The 21,294-nt window shown below is 41.9% G+C and overlaps 1 protein-coding gene and 1 long non-coding RNA gene across 2 annotated transcripts; one reads left to right on the top strand and one right to left on the bottom strand.

Annotated features, from left to right (window-relative positions):
• The first annotated feature begins 5,034 nt into the window (after positions 1-5,034).
• LOC306794043 lies at positions 5,035-7,364 on the top strand. The gene is made up of 4 exons (XR_013772913.1): positions 5,035-5,390; positions 5,800-5,887; positions 6,241-6,384; positions 7,207-7,364. It is a non-coding gene; the product is annotated as an uncharacterized lncRNA (long non-coding RNA).
• A 2,731-nt stretch (positions 7,365-10,095) lies between these two features.
• On the bottom strand, positions 10,096-19,512 carry LOC306794296 (cullin-2-like; the record flags this gene model as incomplete). The annotated part of the gene is given in 17 exon segments (XM_079292333.1): positions 10,096-10,122; positions 10,770-10,826; positions 10,942-11,028; positions 11,162-11,290; positions 11,402-11,461; positions 11,655-11,762; positions 11,962-12,086; positions 12,191-12,353; positions 13,152-13,262; positions 13,487-13,583; positions 13,709-13,791; positions 14,214-14,319; positions 17,548-17,642; positions 17,728-17,738; positions 17,741-17,829; positions 18,224-18,362; positions 19,429-19,512. Coding segments are annotated over 16 exon segments (1,467 nt in total). The 5' UTR covers positions 18,343-18,362; positions 19,429-19,512.
• Between the last annotated feature and the right edge of the window lie 1,782 nt (positions 19,513-21,294).

Here is a 21,294-nt window from a genome sequence, read left to right as displayed (position 1 = left end):
TCAATTAGTTAATATACTGTAACATACAATATCTTCTACAAGTAAGAATATTCTAAACATATTGTGACTAACATATTATTATTGTGACACTTCTACTCATCAATAGGGGGGTTATTTAATCATACTTATAATGTGTTTAATACTGAAATTCTCCACAGAAAGTAATCCCTACATTTAACAGTCTCAAAATCATGACAACATCACTCTTTTTTTTCACATCTTGTGTATTTGACAAAGTTGTTTAAATCTTACACACCAATAAACTGCCACATTAAGACAAGTATCACACACTGTATGAAACGAGTAGATGCTTCACTGTTGCTGTAATCACAGATTGGGAAATTAAATTCCCTGATTTCTTTTTTTTTAACCATTTCCCCCTCCCAGCTGAGTTCTTTCCCGGACCTCCCATCGTCATGAGCACACAGGACCTGCTGTCCATGTGTATGCCCAGCATGCCACCACCACCACCACCACCACCACCACCTCAATGCTCTGGCGGAGGCTATGGGGGGCCGATGAATATGGCGCAGAACTATATGATCCCACAGCCAGGTAACACTTGTAAACCAGACTTATGTGTGTATTGTAGTCACATTAAAAAACACAAATGCAGGGTGGTCCTTGAAAGAACACAGAACCTGGCCTCTATGACCACGACCAGCGCACAAACACCACAGCCCCCACCGAGAACCCTTGTGTACAACTATACTACTAAATAACTAGAATAGCAAACAAGGAAACGGGGACAGTTGCTCAGGGTTTCCTGTAAATATGCTTCACTTTCTCCTCCAATGGTTGAGAAATTGTCAAACAAAACATAGGACGTTGTCATGTGTCCTTTAAAAAAGTAGGGTCCTCTATTTACCTCCGTAAAGCCGACAGAGGGAGCCAGCTCCTTCCTAGCGTTGGGTCGGGAACGGATCAGTCGAGAGAAAATGTTTCGCTGTGACAGTGACTACACCACATGCATGCACCTAATAACTTGGCTATATGAGAAACCCGGCTTAACAGTAAAACACTTCTTTACAATAGTTTATAGACCACACTGTTGACATCAGGAGGCCAGTGATGTCATGGTGATGTCAGTGCCTCTAATTGTAAATTGCACACATAGCCTTGGCGTTGGCTGTGGTGACATTTCAGTCAGAGAGAAGAGTCTGAAGGAAGGAGCTGGGAGTAGAGACAGTATGGCTGTAACTGGGGAGGAGACAGAAACAGGTATGTTTGCCACCATCGCTTTTACTGACAGGTCTGTTGTTCAGCTGAATTACTCATTTAGGAATCTCTGAAAATATAGTTAGTTTGGCAAAATTTACAGTTAACTTGTATTGGAGTTGAAAAAAAAAGATCTGGGTTATTGTGATCGGCTTTTCAGACATTACACATTTGTTTTTTCCCAGATCACTGTTCAAGAGCTTAATAATTTCCTCAAATAACATCACGAGTGGGCTCCTCTTAAAAAGTAAGAAAGGACCGTTGAAATATTAGATACATTTTCCACAATCAGCAGCAACAAGCTTACTCCGATAAGAAACATTTTCACAGGGTTTGCTTGTCTCCTTAGTCATGCTCTCTCTCTCTGTGTGAAATGCTTCGATACTCTGCCCACTCAGTGTATATAGCAGCAGTGGCTGACGTCACTGCTTTCCCTGGAACAGGCCCCCCCCTCAGCAGCGACATGTAAATGCAACCCAGCCAAATGCGATGTACGTTGACGTCAGTCACCGGCCAAGTCGTGATTATATGCACTTCCCTTTTGTGATTCTAGCATATCACGGAATTATTCATCAACGCCTTGTATGCCATGAGGGGGCAGTGAGCTCTGCTGGCGCGGAGCAAACAATGAACAGAAGTAGATAAGAGTGGCACCCGTTTCTCTGTCTTTTTTCCAGTGTTACACACTGATGTGAGGGGAGAGAAGGGGAGAGAATTCTCTGAGAATTCTCTGAGAGTAAGAGCGTCTGGTGTCGAAGAACAAAAGTTCAGAGTTACAGGATTGTGTGTGCCGTGTGTTACAGCTCTGTCTGTCACTAAATTGAAAATAATAGACAGACCGACTGACGTGTTGCACCAGATCTTCCTAGATTTCTTTATATTTACATTTTGTGCACGCCAGGTGTAACTGCTGCATGGCCGACTTGCAAATACATTGTGCAAATGATAATGAAGTAATTGGTTCTGGCCAACATATTTTTCCAGACACTTGGGAATCGAGGACGATTTGAAAAGACATTTTACAAAAAATAACAATACATGAAGTTACCAAATGATACGCTAATAACAGCCAAAATGACCAAAAAGCACTGGTTAGGCTCGCATAGTAAAATATGTCCCTCTCATTCGTATATACCTCCATGTACGGCCGAAAAACAAGACAAAGTAATCCCTACATTTAAGAAGTATTTGCAATTATTGCTGATGTATATGTCGATTTCTGCAGTTATGTTACAGCTTGTGATGCGATAGTGACTTCCTGGTTACTTAGTGAATTGCTTGATGAATTTACTCATGACTGAAGTCTTTTTAATCTCAAGACTTTTACTTTTATTGGGTGCAACCTAGTTTAATAAATCACCCGTTTACACAGCTTGTGTGGAAAAAAATCCCTTCTGAAGTTTCAAGTATCTACCGGTTGCAGTCCGTGTACACTCAAAAAAAGGATTTTGGGAGGCTGTTACATTTACTATAATGTAACATGTATTTCGAACGATATTCATTCATGTTTCCAATGTGAACGTGATTCAGTCATGTAGGATTTGCATGAACTTCAAAAACGTAACATTTATTAGATCCATTCATGTTGCGATAAACTGAGACAATCGAGTATCTAGGCATGACCGCGAAAATCAGGACGAAGGCAGGCTTCTTCAGAAGCAGATTGTTGAGAAGAAGATACACCGTTGGCTTGCACATGGAAAAGGTAAGCAGAAATCCACCATCATTCGCCTAAATGCAAAATAATATGTGCATAAATGTCTTCAGCTCTTAGCTAATTAGCTAGTTGTTCTGTTGAGGCTATTTGTTATTTTCGACCAAACTTAAAAAGCCAACAGTCCCCATGTTCACGGCTAGCTGTGCCGCGTTAGCGTTAGGTTGTCTCCTTTTTTGCAACCTGCCTCATAACTTGCCATTGTGAACGGTAAGCTATCGTTAATGACGAGGTAACGTGTAAGCGACATATTATAAGGTGTTCACAACTAGCTAACAAATGTTAATGACGTTGGCATACTTCCTGTAGAGTTAAATTAGCGCGCTAACGTTAGCCGTGCGTTAGCCGGTTTTATCAGTGTTCACACCAGTGATGCCCTGCAGAGTGATGTTGTGGACTTGTGTGCTGCAGACCTCAGTGTGGGTTTGACTTTCTCCCACATGTGTAGATTCACTGTCCCTGTGTTAGCGCGCTAACGTTAGCCGTTTCTTACTGCTTACGTTAGCCTGCTTACTGCTAACGTAACTCTCAGGGAAACTTAACCTTTCCCTGAGATTTGCACGGTTTTATCAGACTGTTCACACCAGTGATGCCCTGCAGGGTGATGTTGTGGACTTGTGTGCTGCAGACCTCAGTGTCGGTTTGACTTTCTCCCGCATGTGTAGATTCACTGTCCCTGTGTTAGCCGTTTCTTACTGCTGCCGAATGCAGCAGACGTAAGTTAATACACGCGTGTCTTGTTTACTTTCTAAGCTAAGCTAAATACTAGCAGAGTTTGGGTGAGGGTGGCTGAGTTTGATTAGCCGAATATGGATACAATTTGACCGGATTCAAATCAGAGCTTTCGCGCTACGTTGCACACTTTGGAGCCGAGATATCGCAACGTTTTTACGGACAGCGACACGCTCTCTCTCTCTACAACCAACCACAGCTAAAGTCATGGAGTAGCGTTACCTGAGGAAAGCAGGTACGATAGTAGTAATAAGCTATGTGTGGACATCCATTGCTAAATAATCCAGAGTCACCGTAACCGTGCACTTTATCACTGTAAGTATTGTTTTACCATATGTTCCAGAAAGAGTTATTTTTGTACGACAGATGAATGCTCATTGTCTATAACAGGGGAATTAGTTTGAAGAGACGTCTGTATGATTTATTCGTGAATAAGGGCAGCTTGTTATGACGCAGAACATGCTGAATTCTGTGTTTTTACTACGAGGACGTTGCTACAGGCCCGATTGTATTTATTTTCCGATTGGTTATCTTTCCAATGATAGAAGAGATGTGTTAACTTGGGGGTAACATTTATATTTGTTAATAATATTGAATTAATAAAAGATAATTGAAGTAAATGTATCTATATATTTTTTTACATGATAAATCTTTACAAATATGCTGTGTTTTTACAAATAGCAGAAAGTCACAGTGAGAAAAATATATAATATTTGCTACTTTCCTTGACAATAATTTTTTCATCAAGATAACTTAACCTTCATTGATTGTTCTGACTTTATTACAGCAACTTCTGACTGCAAAAGTGTCCTGTGTCTGCTATCCCCTAGAGTGTCCTGGTCAACCTCACTGACTGCACCATCCCACTGCAAGACTGTCCTGGTCAACCTCACTGACCTGCCAGGCATGAAACGGTGAATTTTTGTGACTGAACAAGCGATTCCAATGTTAAAAAGCTTATGTGTGATGGTCTAGCTAAATTATGTGGAGGTGTATGGAGTGTAGTGTATCTCTATCTGATAGATATGAGCTACTAAAACATATTAGACTACAGCACAGGCAGCGCTAGCCATGCCCACACATAAACTGCCCATGTACTTTTAAGACGTGGAATGCTTTGCACATTCATTTAAGTACAGTCCATCTTCAACAAAACTCCCAGGAGCTGCTAGAATTGTCAACATTCAGTTGTCATTTGTGCACTTGTATTGATCTTCCACAGAGAAGGATTCTTTTTTACACATTTGCACTCATTTGAAGAGTCAAGAAACTGTTACTTGTATGTTTGGGGGTTGCAGTGTTCAAACAAATGTATACGGAACATTTCACTCTCACAAGACCAGGAAACACAATCCACATACGTTAAAATATTTCAAGTAGTTACAACCAGTGTAGTTTCACAAGAATCCTGTGATAATCCTGAGGAAGATGAACATACTCAAGATAACCCTGCAGTTGAAGATGCGTGTATTGTGCATTTGCATGTCTTGAACGGACTGAACTGCAATATCAAATGTGTACCTAACAACAGTGACAACAAAATAGCCAAACTAATTTCTTTTTTGTGTAGGTGAATGCAGAATTCAAGAGAATCACAACAATCAATTTGCAGTCAAAGTTCTTCTCCCAGCTGGATCTTCACTCTGAAAACCTGATCCAGGTGTATGCCAAGAAAGGTGGAGTTCAAGGGAGAAAGATCAAGAGCATCATGGTACCCATAACCCAGGTATGATAACAATGGAAAAGTTAAAGAGAGGCTATTCTACTCGTAGAGCTTTTGTATTTTTTTACTTCCCCGTTGCTCTTATTGGTTGTCTGCACCTGTTGATAACGCCCCATGGCAATTTAAAATGAACTGAGAGGTTCCAGAATAATACGCATTTCTGAAATTAGGGTGGCGATGCCAAGCTGTGATCGGTAGCGAACATTCAAAAACCTTGGGAGATTAATAAGAAACTTTAGGAAAGGTGTAGTTGAAGTCATAGGCGCCAGCAGCTACTGGATCCCAAGGGTTCACATACTAATGCACACATGGATATTGCATGGTTAATCATTGTGATTAATAAGCTGGTTGGTTGAGATGGTGTTCCTAATGTTATTTAATTTTGCATATTTTCTCTTATCTGCATACTTAGACTGACAGCGTTGACGTCAGACGAGAATGCGTCCTCAAAGGTCTGTGTCTACCTGAACGAAGATCCAGAGAAGCTGGTGAGGGACAAGGTATGTTCATTTACCTTTATCTTTATTTGGGGATGATCACAGTTGGAATAGATGTGGTTTCCTCTTGGTTGCCATTAGCTTTAAAAACGTGAAACTTTTATTTACCTTAGTAATGCTAGAATAACAACCACTGATCTCATGGTAACAGACAAGCCACTGGTAGGGCTTAGTCATTGAAGTAGCTCACCATGGCTCAGTGAAACAATTTAATATCAGGTAGTCATAATGTCTTTTAATTATGTGAATAAAGTTATTGATAGCTGTTTATACAGTAAAATTAACATGTGCAATAAAAATGGGATGTAATGCAAATAAGTGAAAAATGATTGCCCTTGTTAATTGTTTTGTCACAGAATTTCGAAAGCAGTCAAACGGCCATGGCAGAGACCGTCTTTGGAATCCTTGTCATTCGAAAAGAAGGTGCAGAGCCCAGTGATGACCCTGAGGATGCTGGAGTCATTCTGGAGGGGGTGGAAGTGCTAGATGAGTTGGAAAAGGTACCTTTTGCGGTGTCAATGTTGCTTGCGCTTGTGTAAGCTCTCAACCTGAGCTACCTTCCAGAGCTCAAGTACACATTCGAAGCTCTGCAGAAGATCATGATGGAACTAAATGGAAACAAACTATCCATAAAAGGACAATCTCTCAAAACAAAGCTTTTCCATTAGTTTGAGACTGCCCACTGATGGCTAAAGCGGATAAGAAACTTCCGTGTTTCTGTGCTATATTCTGTAATCCTGTGAGTTCACCAGGACATTAAACGACAAGTGCAGTAAGTTAGTAATTGCAAATGTTTAAAAGGAATGTTTTTAATGTTTTAAGAAGAATGTTTGAAATCTTTTAAGAAGAATGTTAGAAAGGTTTTAAGAGGAATGTGTTTGTTTTTTTAAACCGCTTGTTTTTTTTCAAATGGATGAAGTACCAAGATCCACTATGTTGGCACTTTCAAAAATAAGTGAAGCAGTATACTTTATTATTTTGAATAATATATATATATATATATATATATATATATATATATATATATAGTTTTATATATATATATATATAGTTTTATATATATATATATATATATATAGTGATTTTATATGATATATAGTGATTTATAGTGATATATATATATATATATATATATATATATATATATATATATATATATAGTGATCTTGCCAAAGATGAAGAACGGGTAGAGAGGACCATTCACTCTCATCAGCCGTACCCACATCAATCAGGCCGGCATTAGCTATATTAGTATCAGTGAATGTGTGGCTCATGATGATGACTTCTTCTTCTTCTTCTTCTTCTTCTTCTTCTTCTTCCAGGGAAGCCGCCCGGAGGTACCGAGAAAGGCGGAACGAATATCACAAATGGCTCCAAAATCAAGTGGCCATGCTACAAAATCAAGTGGCCATGCTTGATAATCAAAACAAGAACCTTATTGAGGAGCTTAGAGCCTTAAAGACATGCAACACTTCTTCGAAACCCCCGTCCTTGCTGTAAAAATTATGTTTTTAATGTATATGCTTTAATGTATATGCGTATATGCTTCTTCCTCCTCCTCCTCCTCCTCCTCCTCCTCCTCCTCCTCCTCCTCCTCCTCCTCCTCCTCCTCCTCGCCCGGAGGTACCGAGGAAGGAAGAACGAATATTACAAATGCCTCGAAAATCAAGTGGCCATGCTACTTAAAGTGTGCATGTCCTTAAAGGACATGCACACTTCTTCTTCTTCTTCTTGCTTCCAGGGAAGCCGCCCGGAGGTACCGAGAAAGGCGGAACGAATATCACAAATGGCTCCAAAATCAAGTGGCCATGCTACAAAATCAAGTGGCCATGCTTGATAATCAAAACAAGAACCTTATTGAGGAGCTTAGAGCCTTAAAGACATGCAACACTTCTTCGAAACCCACGTCCTTGCTGTAAAAATTATGTTTTTAATGTATATGCTTTAATGTATATGCTTCTTCTTCTTCCTCCTCCTCCTCCTCCTCCTCCTCCTCCTCCTCCTCCTCCTCCTCCTCCTCCTCCTCCTCCTCCTCCTCCTCCTCCTCCTCCTCCTCCTCCTCCTCCTCCTCCTCCTCCTCCTCCTCCTCCTCCTCGCCCGGAGGTACCGAGGAAGGAAGAACGAATATTACAAATGCCTCGAAAATCAAGTGGCCATGCTCCTTAAATGCTCCTTAAAGTGTGCATGTCCTTAAAGGACATGCACACTTCTTCTTCTCCCTCTTCCTCCTCCTCCTCGCCCGGAGGTACCGAGGAAGGAAGAACGAATATTACAAATGCAAATGCCTCGAAAATCAAGTGGCCATGCTCAAAAATCAAGGGGCCATGCTCCTTAAAGTGCTCCTTAAATGCTCCTTAAAGTGTGCATGTCCTTAAAGGACATGCACACTTCTTCTTCTTCTTCTTCTTCTTCTTCTTCTTCCAGGGAAGCCGCCCGGAGGTACCGAGAAAGGCGGAACGAATATCACAAATGGCTCCAAAATCAAGTGGCCATGCTACAAAATCAAGTGGCCATGCTTGATAATCAAAACAAGAACCTTATTGAGGAGCTTAGAGCCTTAAAGACATGCAACACTTCTTCGAAACCCCCGTCCTTGCTGTAAAAATTATGTTTTTAATGTATATGCTTTAATGTATATGCTTCTTCTTCCTCCTCCTCCTCCTCCTCCTCCTCCTCCTCCTCCTCCTCCTCCTCCTCCTCGCCCGGAGGTACCGAGGAAGGAAGAACGAATATTACAAATGCCTCGAAAATCAAGTGGCCATGCTCCTTAAATGCTCCTTAAAGTGTGCATGTCCTTAAAGGACATGCACACTTCTTCTTCTCCCTCTTCATCCTCCTCCTCCTCCTCCTCGCCCGGAGGTACCGAGGAAGGAAGAACGAATATTACAAATGCAAATGCCTCGAAAATCAAGTGGCCATGCTCAAAAATCAAGGGGCCATGCTCCTTAAAGTGCTCTTTAAATGCTCCTTAAAGTGTGCATGTCCTTAAAGGACATGCACACTTCTTCTTCTTCTTCTTCTTCTTCTTCTTCTTCTTCTTCTTCCAGGGAAGCCGCCCGGAGGTACCGAGAAAGGCGGAACGAATATCACAAATGGCTCCAAAATCAAGTGGCCATGCTACAAAATCAAGTGGCCATGCTTGATAATCAAAACAAGAACCTTATTGAGGAGCTTAGAGCCTTAAAGACATGCAACACTTCTTCGAAACCCCCGTCCTTGCTGTAAAAATTATGTTTTTAATGTATATGCTTTAATGTATATGCGTATATGCTTCTTCTTCCTCCCCTCCTCCTCCTCCTCCTCCTCCTCCTCCTGTTCCTCCTCCTCCTCCTCCTCCTCGCCCGGAGGTACCGAGGAAGGAAGAACGAATATTACAAATGCCTCGAAAATCAAGTGGCCATGCTACTTAAAGTGCTCCTTAAATGCTCCTTAAAGTGTGCATGTCCTTAAAGGACATGCACACTTCTTCTTCTCCCTCTTCCTCCTCCTCCTCCTCCTCGCCCGGAGGTACCGAGGAAGGAAGAACGAATATTACAAATGCCTCGAAAATCAAGTGGCCATGCTCAAAAATCAAGTGGCCATGCTCCTTAAAGTGCTCCTTAAATGCTCCTTAAAGTGTGCATGTCCTTAAAGGACATGCACACTTCTTCTAAACACTCCCTGTCCTTGCTGTAAAAATGATGATCACCCCTTCTGATTGACATTGTTTTTAATGTATATGCTTTAATAAAGTATTTGCTCAGTCTCTCTTCTGCTTAGAACCTGATTTGCTGTCCCTTCAGAGATGACTCGATTGCCACGACTGTCAGCGGCCGAGCCAAAGCAATGTCTCTCTCCCCCCTCTCACATCTTTTGGTAGATGACACGCATGCTGTGGAACGACCACCATGTTGTTGCGCAGTGCATGCTGGAAGAAGGGGATGTATTTGAACACATCTTACATAAACCACACACACAGATGGATGTGGATGTGGAAGAAAATAATTGATGGCATTCTCTGACTTAGTGGATACAACCAACGTCTCGAATACTCAAGAATTTGTCGCAGTGATTTTTTGATTTGCGTGCAGTGATTCCCGCTCTCTCACTCCCCCCATGTGCAGTTTGTTAGGTGGACATCGTGGAAACTAAACAACCGGGGCAAGAATCCAATACCACTGAGACCTGCACTGAACACCTGTGCCAATTGTGAAACCTTATTCCTGTCCAGTCTATAACAAAACACCGTCAACTTTAGCCTTCCAAGAGACAAAAAAACATTGCAGAATGCATGGGCAGGGAAAAATAAATTCTGTCCCAGTGAATTGACTACTGCATTTAAATATTTAAAAATGTCTGCATTAATCACAGCAGATGGAGTGCTTTGTGTTATAGACAGCCGCAATTAAAACACATCATCGTCACTGTCCATTACATAGTTTGGTTTGGCTGTAATGTGCAAAATGCTTCAGTCTCTTATCTTGGTTTGCAGAATTTGAAGCAGCTTTGAAACGTCTTTTCTTAAACACCTGAGGCAGGGTGTACCGTGAGTGTATGTAGTCTCATTAAATGCAATGCAGGTGCAGTACCAGCAGGCTGCACTGCAGCACCACGCCCGATCCTTTAGTATGAGCAGCACTCTGTCACAGGCAAAGCAAAGCCGCGGTGGATTCGTCCGTCATGAGGCAAGATCGTGTAATTAACTGGCACTCACAAATATGAGTCCGAAGGAAATGACAGATGTCCATGTTTGGGTCCATGACATGTCATAATCCAGGGATAAACAGCAATCACTCACCTGTTAAATAAAAACAAAAAACAATTGCTAGGTGGCCTATTCTTAGTACACTGCTATTATAAATTACATATTATAGTCACAAAACGTATCCTGTGACACATAAAGTACGCTCATGTCTGTGTACATTCTGTGCAGTTTGCTCGTGAACTCGTAGCCACAAGCTTGCTGTAAAAAAATAAAAATAAAATCAGGAGAATGTTGGATATGGTTTCTTCTTTATGACCCCTTCCGTTCAGACATGTTGCAAACCGTAGTTACTAAGGCTCAGCTTTGCATTTACCTTTAGTTTGTTGATCATGGCTTCTTCTGAGTCCATTGACAATGATAAACCGTGTATTAACCGCTTCGCTAGCATTCTGGCATAAAACTGTGGGAAAGAAAAGCCAGAACTTGAAAAACAGAATGACTCTTTGAAGACAATACGGACCCAACTAATGGACTAAACCACCCTCCTAGTCATGGTTTTAATAATACTGCAGCATCAGAGGAACTCTGGTCACCTTTTGAAAAATGTCCTTGTCGTCTATGTACTTGAACACCGTGATGAAGCTCGTCAGCTTGTCCTCCACCTCGTTCTCCGTCATTCCCTTTGCAGACTTTTTCAGCAGATTGTCACAGTATTTCGCCAGCTGCACAGACACACCAGGAGGGACACGACCTGGTCAGGGCACTGTGTGTAACACTGTGTGTGTGTGTGTGTGTGTGTGTGTGTGTGTTTGTATGCGAGCGTGTGTACTTACAAGTTCAGGGGCTTTACAGATGGACTTGGGCTCCCTGAAGTTCACCACGGACGTCAAAGCCTGAGAGAGAGCAAGAGACATCAAATAAACACATTCAGTCCAACTGAGAAAAACACATCACCACGTGTACATAGTTATACTTTAACACATTTAGAACTGTAGTTATATGCAGTTACAGAAAGTACACAAGGAAAACACAACCTCACGTTTTCAATCGAGTAACTGTTGTGAGTACCGTATGCTGTTCAGTTACCTTATCGAGTGCACTCATGAAGTGCTGATCTCCGTTTAGAACTGTGTTTATGAGCTGAACTAATTTACTGTGAACCTCCAGCACCGACTCCACAAACAGGGTTGGCATCTAGGGGAAGCCGGAAGAGCGAGACAAAAGGTTGCATTCAAATGCCTTGCAGCTAAAACTAACAGACAAAATCATTATTTTAAAAGAGATTAAGCGGTCAAATCAAGCCGCCTTTGAGCTCCAGCGGTACAACTTGCAGCAGCTTGAAAATCCACGATTCTGTACGTCCAACAGACACACACACTGCTGGAGTACTAACGTTTTCCTGAGAGAGGTTACTGGTGCCTCGGATGCCCTCGTTGTGGATGTGGACCTGCAGCTCCTGGATCATGTGGGGCAGCCCGTTGGACACGGACCGCAACAGGGTGTACATGTTGGCCATGTCTGGACAAAAACAACACAAAACTCAATGTGTGTACATAGAACCATTTGTTTCACACAAAAACAGATGACGCATCAGGACACAGAGGGGCCCGCGCTGCACTGACCCTCTCTCTTCTCCTGCCGAATAATGCTCTGGCACTCCCCGTGCAGGAACTGCAGATGATCCGCCACCATCCTCTGCTGGCATTCATGGATGACTTTGGCATAGGAGCTGGGGTGCAGGTACTTCCGACATCTCATCTCTTCGTCTTTCAACCGCCCTAACACCTGGAGGAAGAGAGAGGGACATGATATGAATAGGTTCAGATTCAACACAACGCACGCGCACACACACACACACATGTAAAAGTCATGAAGGCAACAAGAGAATAAGCTGCCTCCTCACAGTTAAAACTGGGTCAGATAAGCAGCTGAGACTGACGCTGTCCAGACAGTTAGTGACTGTACTACAGCGTCTGTTGCTGCTCTTTCGCAGTCATATCACACAATGCCCTAATGCCTGGATAACAGTTTAATAATGATCCTGTTAGAACGCTGGGGGGGGGGGGGATCTATCAGAGACAGCTGATTATTACTCGAATGAATGAAAGAGAGAGAGAGAGAGAGATAGCCAGAGAGAGACACAGAGCGAGACAGAGACACAGACAAACAGAAAGAGAGAGACAGAGACAGACAGAGAGAGACAGAGACAGACAGAGAGAGAGCGAGAGAGACAGACAGAGAGAGAGCGAGAGAGACAGACAGAGAGAGAGACAGAGACAGACAGAGAGAGAGCGAGAGAGAGAGACATGGAAGCTGAAGTCGCCCAGGGGTCTGTGATCTCAGCCTTAGCGAGCTAATACTCAGATTAAAACTATTATGTCACTGGACTGACATGATCTGCCAGTTCATATACACACACACAAACTGGCCCTGGGTGAATGTACTCATCTGATGGATGCTGATGTACACACACACGTGTACGTACACACACACACACACACACACACACACACACACGCACACACACACGCACGCACACACACACACACTGATGTGCAGGCTTTATCCGTCCATCTCTCCTACCTTCTCCATATACTGTGAGCAGTTGGACTCTTGCAGGAGATTGGAGGCTTCCTGCTTGTAATACTCTCCCGTTCTTGTCAGAAATGGCCCTTCGAAGATTTCCTGATAAAACTGCAACACAGGAAGAGGGCGTGGCCCGCGTAGGATTTAGTATCAACGGACATACACAGGCCTATATGAACGGCTGCTGTACAACACACAGATGGTAATTAAAGACATTAAGCAGCCAACAAAAAACAACAAAATTGTCTTTGAATTTTGGCTGCATAAATAACCCGATATAAAACCACAATGCAAACAATTGTAATCCTCTGGGGGACTATTTGTTGCCTCACCTTTAGTGGAAACTTCTTCTTGTACTGTTCAACATGAACAAAGGAGTTGATGACCCCGTGGATTACCTTCTGGTTAGGGTTCTCCCCACAACGATCACTGGAAGACACGAGGAATCCAGACATGAACAGTGTGAAAGTGTCTCTCTTATCTCTACCCCTGCAGAGAGCCAGACATATTCATCTTGGTCACCAATTGTGGCTCAAATTGTGTGAAAAACATACTTTTTGATTTCATTCAGCAACATCCGGATCAGGACAGCTTGAAGGGGCTCGATCATGAGCTTCCTCCACATATCGAGCGCCAGCTGCAAAGACGAATGAAAAGGCAGCATGTAACAGCGGTGTAAACAGATCTGTGGCAGGGTGCAACTCAATCAATCTGTGCACGTGCTCTCCTTCCTTTCATGTCGGGCTGTGCGACACGGACAAAGTCTATCACCACGTGTGTCATTTTCATACCTCAACTACCATATATACACATATATATATATATATATCACGATGTAGCACGGTTTCTGGTCATTCAATTAATACAAAATATAGAAGAAATCGTCTGTTAGAAATAACCACATGGTTTTGTATACTATTGTGTGAACTTGACAAATACTGAATGAATAAATCTGGATAAATCTGAGTTAGAATGTGCTTGTTGTTATCAGTTATTGTGTTTCCAGCCCTACTCATATTAAACAACCCTAATTGGGGCATAAGTGTCCATATCCAATACCTCTCCGATCTCCATGAGCGGCTCGTTCATGTCCACTCCCCCGTAGCCGTACTGCAGGTCTGCTTCTGTTAGCTTGTTCTTCTTGATGAACTGAGTGTTGAGGTACCTGAGCAGAGTGGGGTAGGAGGTCAAGATGTTAGGGTATCAACTGCATCCAGAGGAGTTTGAGGAGGTGTCGTCTAATATCTCGTGCGTGGGCCTCTAGTTACAAGTTGAGTTCATGGAGGGCTGCGTGAGACTGACATTCTTTGGTGACTCACTCGCTCTGTGCCTGCTGAGTGTCAGGTGAGCCAATGAAAGCAAAAAAACGAACTCTCCAGGATTGCTGGACAGTGAATAAGCCAGAGGCACACATAAAGGCATTTGTATTTACGAATATCAAAGAGAAAATACCTGATTTTATAATATATTAAACACGAGCATGAGACACGGTATATCAAGAAGTCTTTTCTGCCGTTTGTTTACAAATGGCAGCTACTTATGGGAGCTCTGTTCTCAACACCACGACACATTATGGATGTAGTATTCCTTACAGACAACTTCCTGGTTTCCAGTGACACACAATGGTTTCCCAATAGTCACAGGGAAACTGTGGAACTGCGCCGATGGAACACATCCATGTGTTTCGATCCAACATTGGTTTCATTGACTGGTCAAACGCAGGTTATTCATATCTGTATTCAAATCAGATTATATTTACGGAAGAATCCCGTCTTAATCTTGCATGAATCATATGTCAGACATGTTCACCGTGGATCAAATGAAAGAGCTCTGATAATCCACACAAAAACACACAGCGCATCGGCGTGAGGACCGATGTCACTTGTTCATCCGGCACGCACTCCGATGTTGAAATGCATCAGACTGAACTTGTGTCTCAACACATCTCTGCTGGTGTCTCAACATTTCTCAAAAGGAAGCGAGGAGTGACTTCGCAGGATATCTACCACATACAGACTGACACACGTATTGTGATGGCTTTCACCACAGCTGGTCTATGCAGGCTGAGTTAGTCCACCTTAAAATGATGTGCAGCTCCCATCAGCGTAGGTTTGGTATTAACGTCGGTGGGGCCCAGAACATTATGAGCGTAAAGACACTTCAATTCTTCAATTTATAGTGGAAATGTATTTATTCATGTAAAGGAAAACACAAAATGATGAGCCAGGTAACGATTCCAAATGTAAAAATATAATGGAATATAATACAGTAAGGCTCTCAGACATTCTGTGTTGCTTTCAAATATTTATTCTCCTGTAGATCAACTTGATCAACTGGACAGGAATTACTCTTCCCTCCTCTTTTTTGTCATTAACCTTATTACATGTGCATGTGGCATCTATTCACGTTCATTCATTTGAATTAATTTAAAGACTATGGACTTTAACAGCTCATATGAGAGTATGAAGTAATAATATTGTGAGAAAAAAAAAAAAACTGATAATAATACTATAACTTATTATCAGGAATAAATCTCCCCATTGTGTGGCTCATTGACCACACACTAGTTTACTTCACCACCTCTGATAAAGTAAAGGCTGGATCCACTTCATCATGAACATCATATCAAATCCCTCCATTGAAAGCAGTTTCACATCATTCGGGCTTTTTCTGGAACAATTCGAGATTTGTTATCCCAAGGACGACTAGGTCCTATTCTGGACCCGAGAGTGTTGAACTACTACCTACCTACCTACTCAACATTACAAGTTCAAAACGCTCAGATCGTGATCAGACCGAGGGATTGCTTTACAACCACAGATCTTGCAGACGCTTACGTGGCGATACACTCGGCTCACAGGCAGTTTCTGAGATTTCGAGGCATAGCCTTCGAGTAACTTTCTTTCCAGAGCTGGAAATATGCGCCGTTTCCAACCTATTGCGTTTTTTAAAAGGACAGTCCACCGCTAACCCCAGAGCTCCCTCAGGAGATTTGGCGTTGGAGCTTGAGGCTCCTCGCGGCCCATTGATTCTGTTATCTCTTCATCCCTCTTGTACCCACTTCGCTTCAAATGGCTCCAAGGTTACATTGTGCCCGAATGCGGCGTATCGGCCTTGAACTATCCCTGCAGCCATTATCTCTGTGGCTTTTGAGCGCATACGGCTTTTTTGCCCTGTGTCCTGTGTGTGTGCGCTTCACGCTCACATAGACAACACTCGCAGTGTGCGCTTGTGTGCCCAGTTGTTTGTCTGTTTTGCTAATCCGGACAAATGCAAAGCCCCGTCTAAATAGCGGCTTTCTCGCTGGATTGTCGAGGCTATCCCGCTGGCCAACAACAGCAAGGGTCTTCCACTGCCTCAAGGTGTGAGGGTGCATTTGAACAGGGGCAAGGCATCATGGGTTTTGTTCAAAGGGGGTTTCTGGGACTGTTTGGTCATCGCTGCACATGAGTGTCTGGATGTGACAGTCCCTTCAGTGGCTCATTCTGTCCTTCACTGGGTCTGTGATGCACTAGTGTGCTGGAGGTTTGACTCGGGTTTGGTGGCTGCTCTACAGGGTGTGAATATATGACCATGAAGGGAACAAAATGTTCTGTCTATAACTTCTGCTCCCCAATAGAGAGTAACCTAACATCTCGCTGCACCCTATGCCTCCATCAGCAGTACGGCAATCACATTCAACCCGACGTCCCTCAAGCCATCGATCTTTGACGAGCATTAAACACCAGCATCAAGTGTCCAAGGACTGCAAATACAACTGCTCGTGTTGGGTATCACGTGATTCAGTTGGCACTTCAGTCCAACCTCCACAACAGGGTGATTTGTGTTTGACAAGATGCGAACATAAACATGTATATTCACAGACATCAGATGAAGATAATAGGCGAGCCTCTTCTATATTAAGAACTCAACACAGCTATGTCACCACTAAAGCCAAGAGCCGCCCTCTCTCTCTCACTCTCGCTGACATAATAAATTACAAAAGGCATATGTATGACAGTCTGGTAACTTATAAATAGATCTGAAAGCTCTCCAAGGGAGTATTGAGTTTTAATGGATCAGGAAACGCCACCGCGCTTTCAAGGTAATTTTACAAGTGTACAAAAACTTGATGTGAGCTTGTGATAGAACGAGACCGTCCTGCATCTCAGGAACTTGACACACGGAGCCAACTTGGAAGAGCCAAGAAGGACAAAGACAGACACCAGCTTTGGCTCACGACTTCTGCTAGAAGTTGGAGTCCAACACACCACAATAACAACAGCCAACAGCAGCTTCACTATGGACACGTCCTTCATTTGTACTTGAAAAATATGCCAAAATAAACAACATAACGAAGTAGCCAACCATTCCAACACCATTGTGAATTCAAGCAAGGTTAAGGCAATGCTACCTGTACAAGCAGTCCATGTAGTCAGCTCCTTTGCTGTACTCATCCCAGTATCTGTGGTACATCACTAAAACCTTCTCCTCCGAATCCAAGACTTTCTGAAAATACACACACACAAGCGTTACATGCGTTATGGAAAGAAGACATCATGCAGAAATAAAAATGCTTTTCGCTAGTGCTTACCTTGTACAACGCCGAACATGATTCTCAAGAAACACCTTGGTCTCTGTGTATAATCTCTCACCCAAAGGCTCTGGGTATGCAACGCACAAGGCATAAATGTCGCTGGTGTGGGAATTTAGGATAGAAATGAGCACAAATGTGGTTCCATGATGTTTAGATGTTAATATACAGTTAATAGAGATGTAGTATGCAATACTAGATACGGCTTATGCTGCGATTCTCTGCAAATAAATGAATAGTTTAATGCTTGCTGTCTGCCCGGCTCATTTCACAACTGACACTGAACATATCAATAACAACTCTTTGAAAAACTGATCTGCCTTTCTTAATTAGCCATATTTGGTGTTTAAAATCAAATACATAACAAATATACACAAGCTGGCACCTGCTTCACTGCACTAAGCAGCTGGATGACTTTCTGTCCATGAACCCTGTTCTAAAAAAAATCTTGTGTTGTAGTTTAAATTTCAATATGGAGCAAGTTGGCATAGGATACGAGAACCGATCGTTCCAGGTGGCTCTCTCCACATAGTCGAGCATCACAACAGCCTTGATTGTCGTCAGTAGCTTGTTCCATGTCTCGTCAAAGTCCACCACCCGCGGCTTTAAGGACATTGTACCGTTTCTCTTTCAGTCTGATAGAAAAACAGAAAAGCAGGAATACAGAAGTGAGTAAAGGAATTAAAAAAATATAGGAACTCTTCAATTCAGTTCCTAAATAATTATGTTGATATTATTAGTGAACCAGGCGTAAGCAGTAGCATAAAAAAAAAGAAATACACATGCATCCTTAGCAAGGTGACACAATACACCAATAAACATAATTATGGAAAACATCTTCATGGTATTTTTATGAAGCTCTTGGCACTGTAAATAGTAGTAACAATATTAAGCAAAAATGTGTTTGTTTGTTTAAATAACAAAACCAAAAAAAAGTCTTAATCAAGAGTAACTACATTAAATAGATGTAAGGATAAAGAGCAAAGTGAACATGTACATCAACAGACTTAAGTCTCTGATAAAACAGCTGCTCACATTACTACAGTAGCAACAGATGAGATAAACATTTGACTCAAGTTCATGGAGGCAATGCTAACGTTCATCAACAGTGAACACATTGAGACAACCATCAGATGTCAATTAATGTAACGTTAGCTGTGCAACTTACCAAGAGACTGTTACATATAAAAAATATATAGACTTCTATGTCTGTGTCAGAAGAATCACAGATCACCTGCAAGTAGGATAAACTAGGCCCTGTGTTGTTTCTCGTCATTCATACCAGTTGATTTCACGTCAGTGAAACCACTGCAACATCCTCATGCAGTTTTCTGCTATCCAATTCACATATGCCAGTATCCGTCTTTCAAAACGAAGTGTCAACGTTACTAAATACACAGCCTTCTTACAGTCATGATAAAGGCAGCCAAGTTAAGGTTACTAGCTAGCGGAATGCCAATCCCAAAATAGGATGGCTAGCTAGCTTCTAGCTAGCATGCTACTTCTTCCTGTTCAGGTCCCAGCAGTTTTGAGGCTGTTAGTCAGCTAGCAGGAAGCTAACGATAGCTCAGCTATCGCTAGCAAATGGTCATCTTCTTTGCAATGTCCCCACATTTATACTGACAGCTCGGCAAAACATGGTGCTGTTGTTAAACAAAACAGGTTGTTGAGGTCAATCGTGGACTTTTGAATAGTACGTACCTCTGTTCGGTATTTATTTGTTGTAAAACTCAAGTTTCTCCGCTGTCACAGGCTTGATTTCTCTCACTTACAGGTCTTTCCTACCTCTGGGACTATACCATTGTATTAGATGGGGGTGTGTTATGAACAAGTGTAAATTGGTCGTCACGCTGTGCCGCTCTTCAACATGGTAAATTGTCTTTGTAGAATTTTCGATTTTAAAGACTGTATTATGTATATCCATGCATAATGTTAAGAAAACGCGGAGTGCACACGGATCCAAGCCATAATAACACCCTATATGCATGGTATGCTGATGGTATCGCCTAAAACTACGGAAACCTTTGAGGAGATTTTATAGGTTATAACGTTAATGTAATCTGTACTGTATTGTATATATCTGTTCTGAATGATGAGAGAGGATAAACATGTTTCTCTCATCGTAAATTATAATTACTCTTCGTTTCTATCTCACCACGGGTATTCACTAAGTAGCGATTTATGTTTTTTGTTTCCTGTGATATTTTTAGTTTTACATAAATCCCCCACCATAATTTGACACAAACATGACAGTTATGCGAGATAAATGTCACCAAAGAAATGAAAGTCGTTTGCAAATAATGGTCTGTGAGGCAAATTACATTTTGAAACCATAAAGGAGCTTAAAATAGCAGGATGCATATGATTGTATCATATTACTTAACGTTACTTAGCAACAGGAATAGAAGAAAATCAACCAATCAGAATAGACGAAAATTTGGAAGTATCGGCTAACTTAGATGCTAGGTTAGCTAAAATCTCCGTTTTAGATAGATTGACCGAAATCATCAAAGTTCAAAGTTCAAAGTTCAAAGTTCACTTTATTGTCAAAGTTTCCACATGTGTTATGCATACAGAAAATTCGAAATGCCGTTTCTTGCAGTCCCACAGTGTAATATAGACATGACATATAACATATAATAGAATAAAATAGAATAAAATAGGAACTCATCACACTCATCAATTGATGTGTGTTTATATTTATTATCTAACTGCAATATGTAAATAGATCGGTTGGCAAATTATTGGTAGCTGTAAATTTTGTCAAACTTTGACTCAACCTTCAAATTAACCAGAGCGAAAACCATCGTTAGCAGCAAAAAAAACAGCAGAGGGAGACATCCAATGCCCATTTTTCTCAAACAGGAAAGTGACACTGTCTCTGTTACCATGCTAACCAAAAATGAATATTTGGACATTATACAAGTTTGTTTAACCGAGAAATTGCTTCTGATGGCTGATTGCAAGCTAGCCACCCCCATTCCTCCTTAATTGTCTTGCTGTACCTAACATTGCCTTGTTTGTGTACACATGAAAACCCTAACTGTAACCCTCTCTGATCCCCAAGGTGGCAGAGTGATCAGCAGTGCCAGTCAGAATGAACCAAGTGAAAACCGAGCCTGGATCACCTGTTTACCAGGAGACCGGCCACAGCCAGAGTAAGCATGTCTGAAAACCCATTTCCCACCACAGTTCTTCCTATTACTTCCTCCACGCACTGTTGTCACACCATTACTATAGCTGCAACATCGTCCACCCTTTTAACAGTTCTACTACTACTATAGGTAGACAAATTGATATTTAAACGTTGTAGAAAGTGACTTTTGTTTGAAATAAAATAGCTTAAAACAAGCTTACAGATACAGAGCCACCACCCGACTCCTGCCTTAAAAAGTTGTTATGGCTAACGTGTCATTAAACCGTTGTCAACGTTCACATCCAGCAGACACAGAGAGACATTATCATCGGGTCGGAGTTGCGTTTGCAAATGTCAATCCGATATTCATGGTGCTTTTAGCTCTGTTCTGGTCTTCTCCAACTCCTCGGTCTTTAGCTTGCTCGGTATTC

Source organism: Melanostigma gelatinosum (genome assembly GCF_949748355.1).
Source record: "Melanostigma gelatinosum genome assembly, chromosome: 20".
Lineage (NCBI taxonomy): Eukaryota > Metazoa > Chordata > Actinopteri > Perciformes > Zoarcidae > Melanostigma > Melanostigma gelatinosum.
This window is presented reverse-complemented; position numbering and strand designations above follow the sequence as displayed.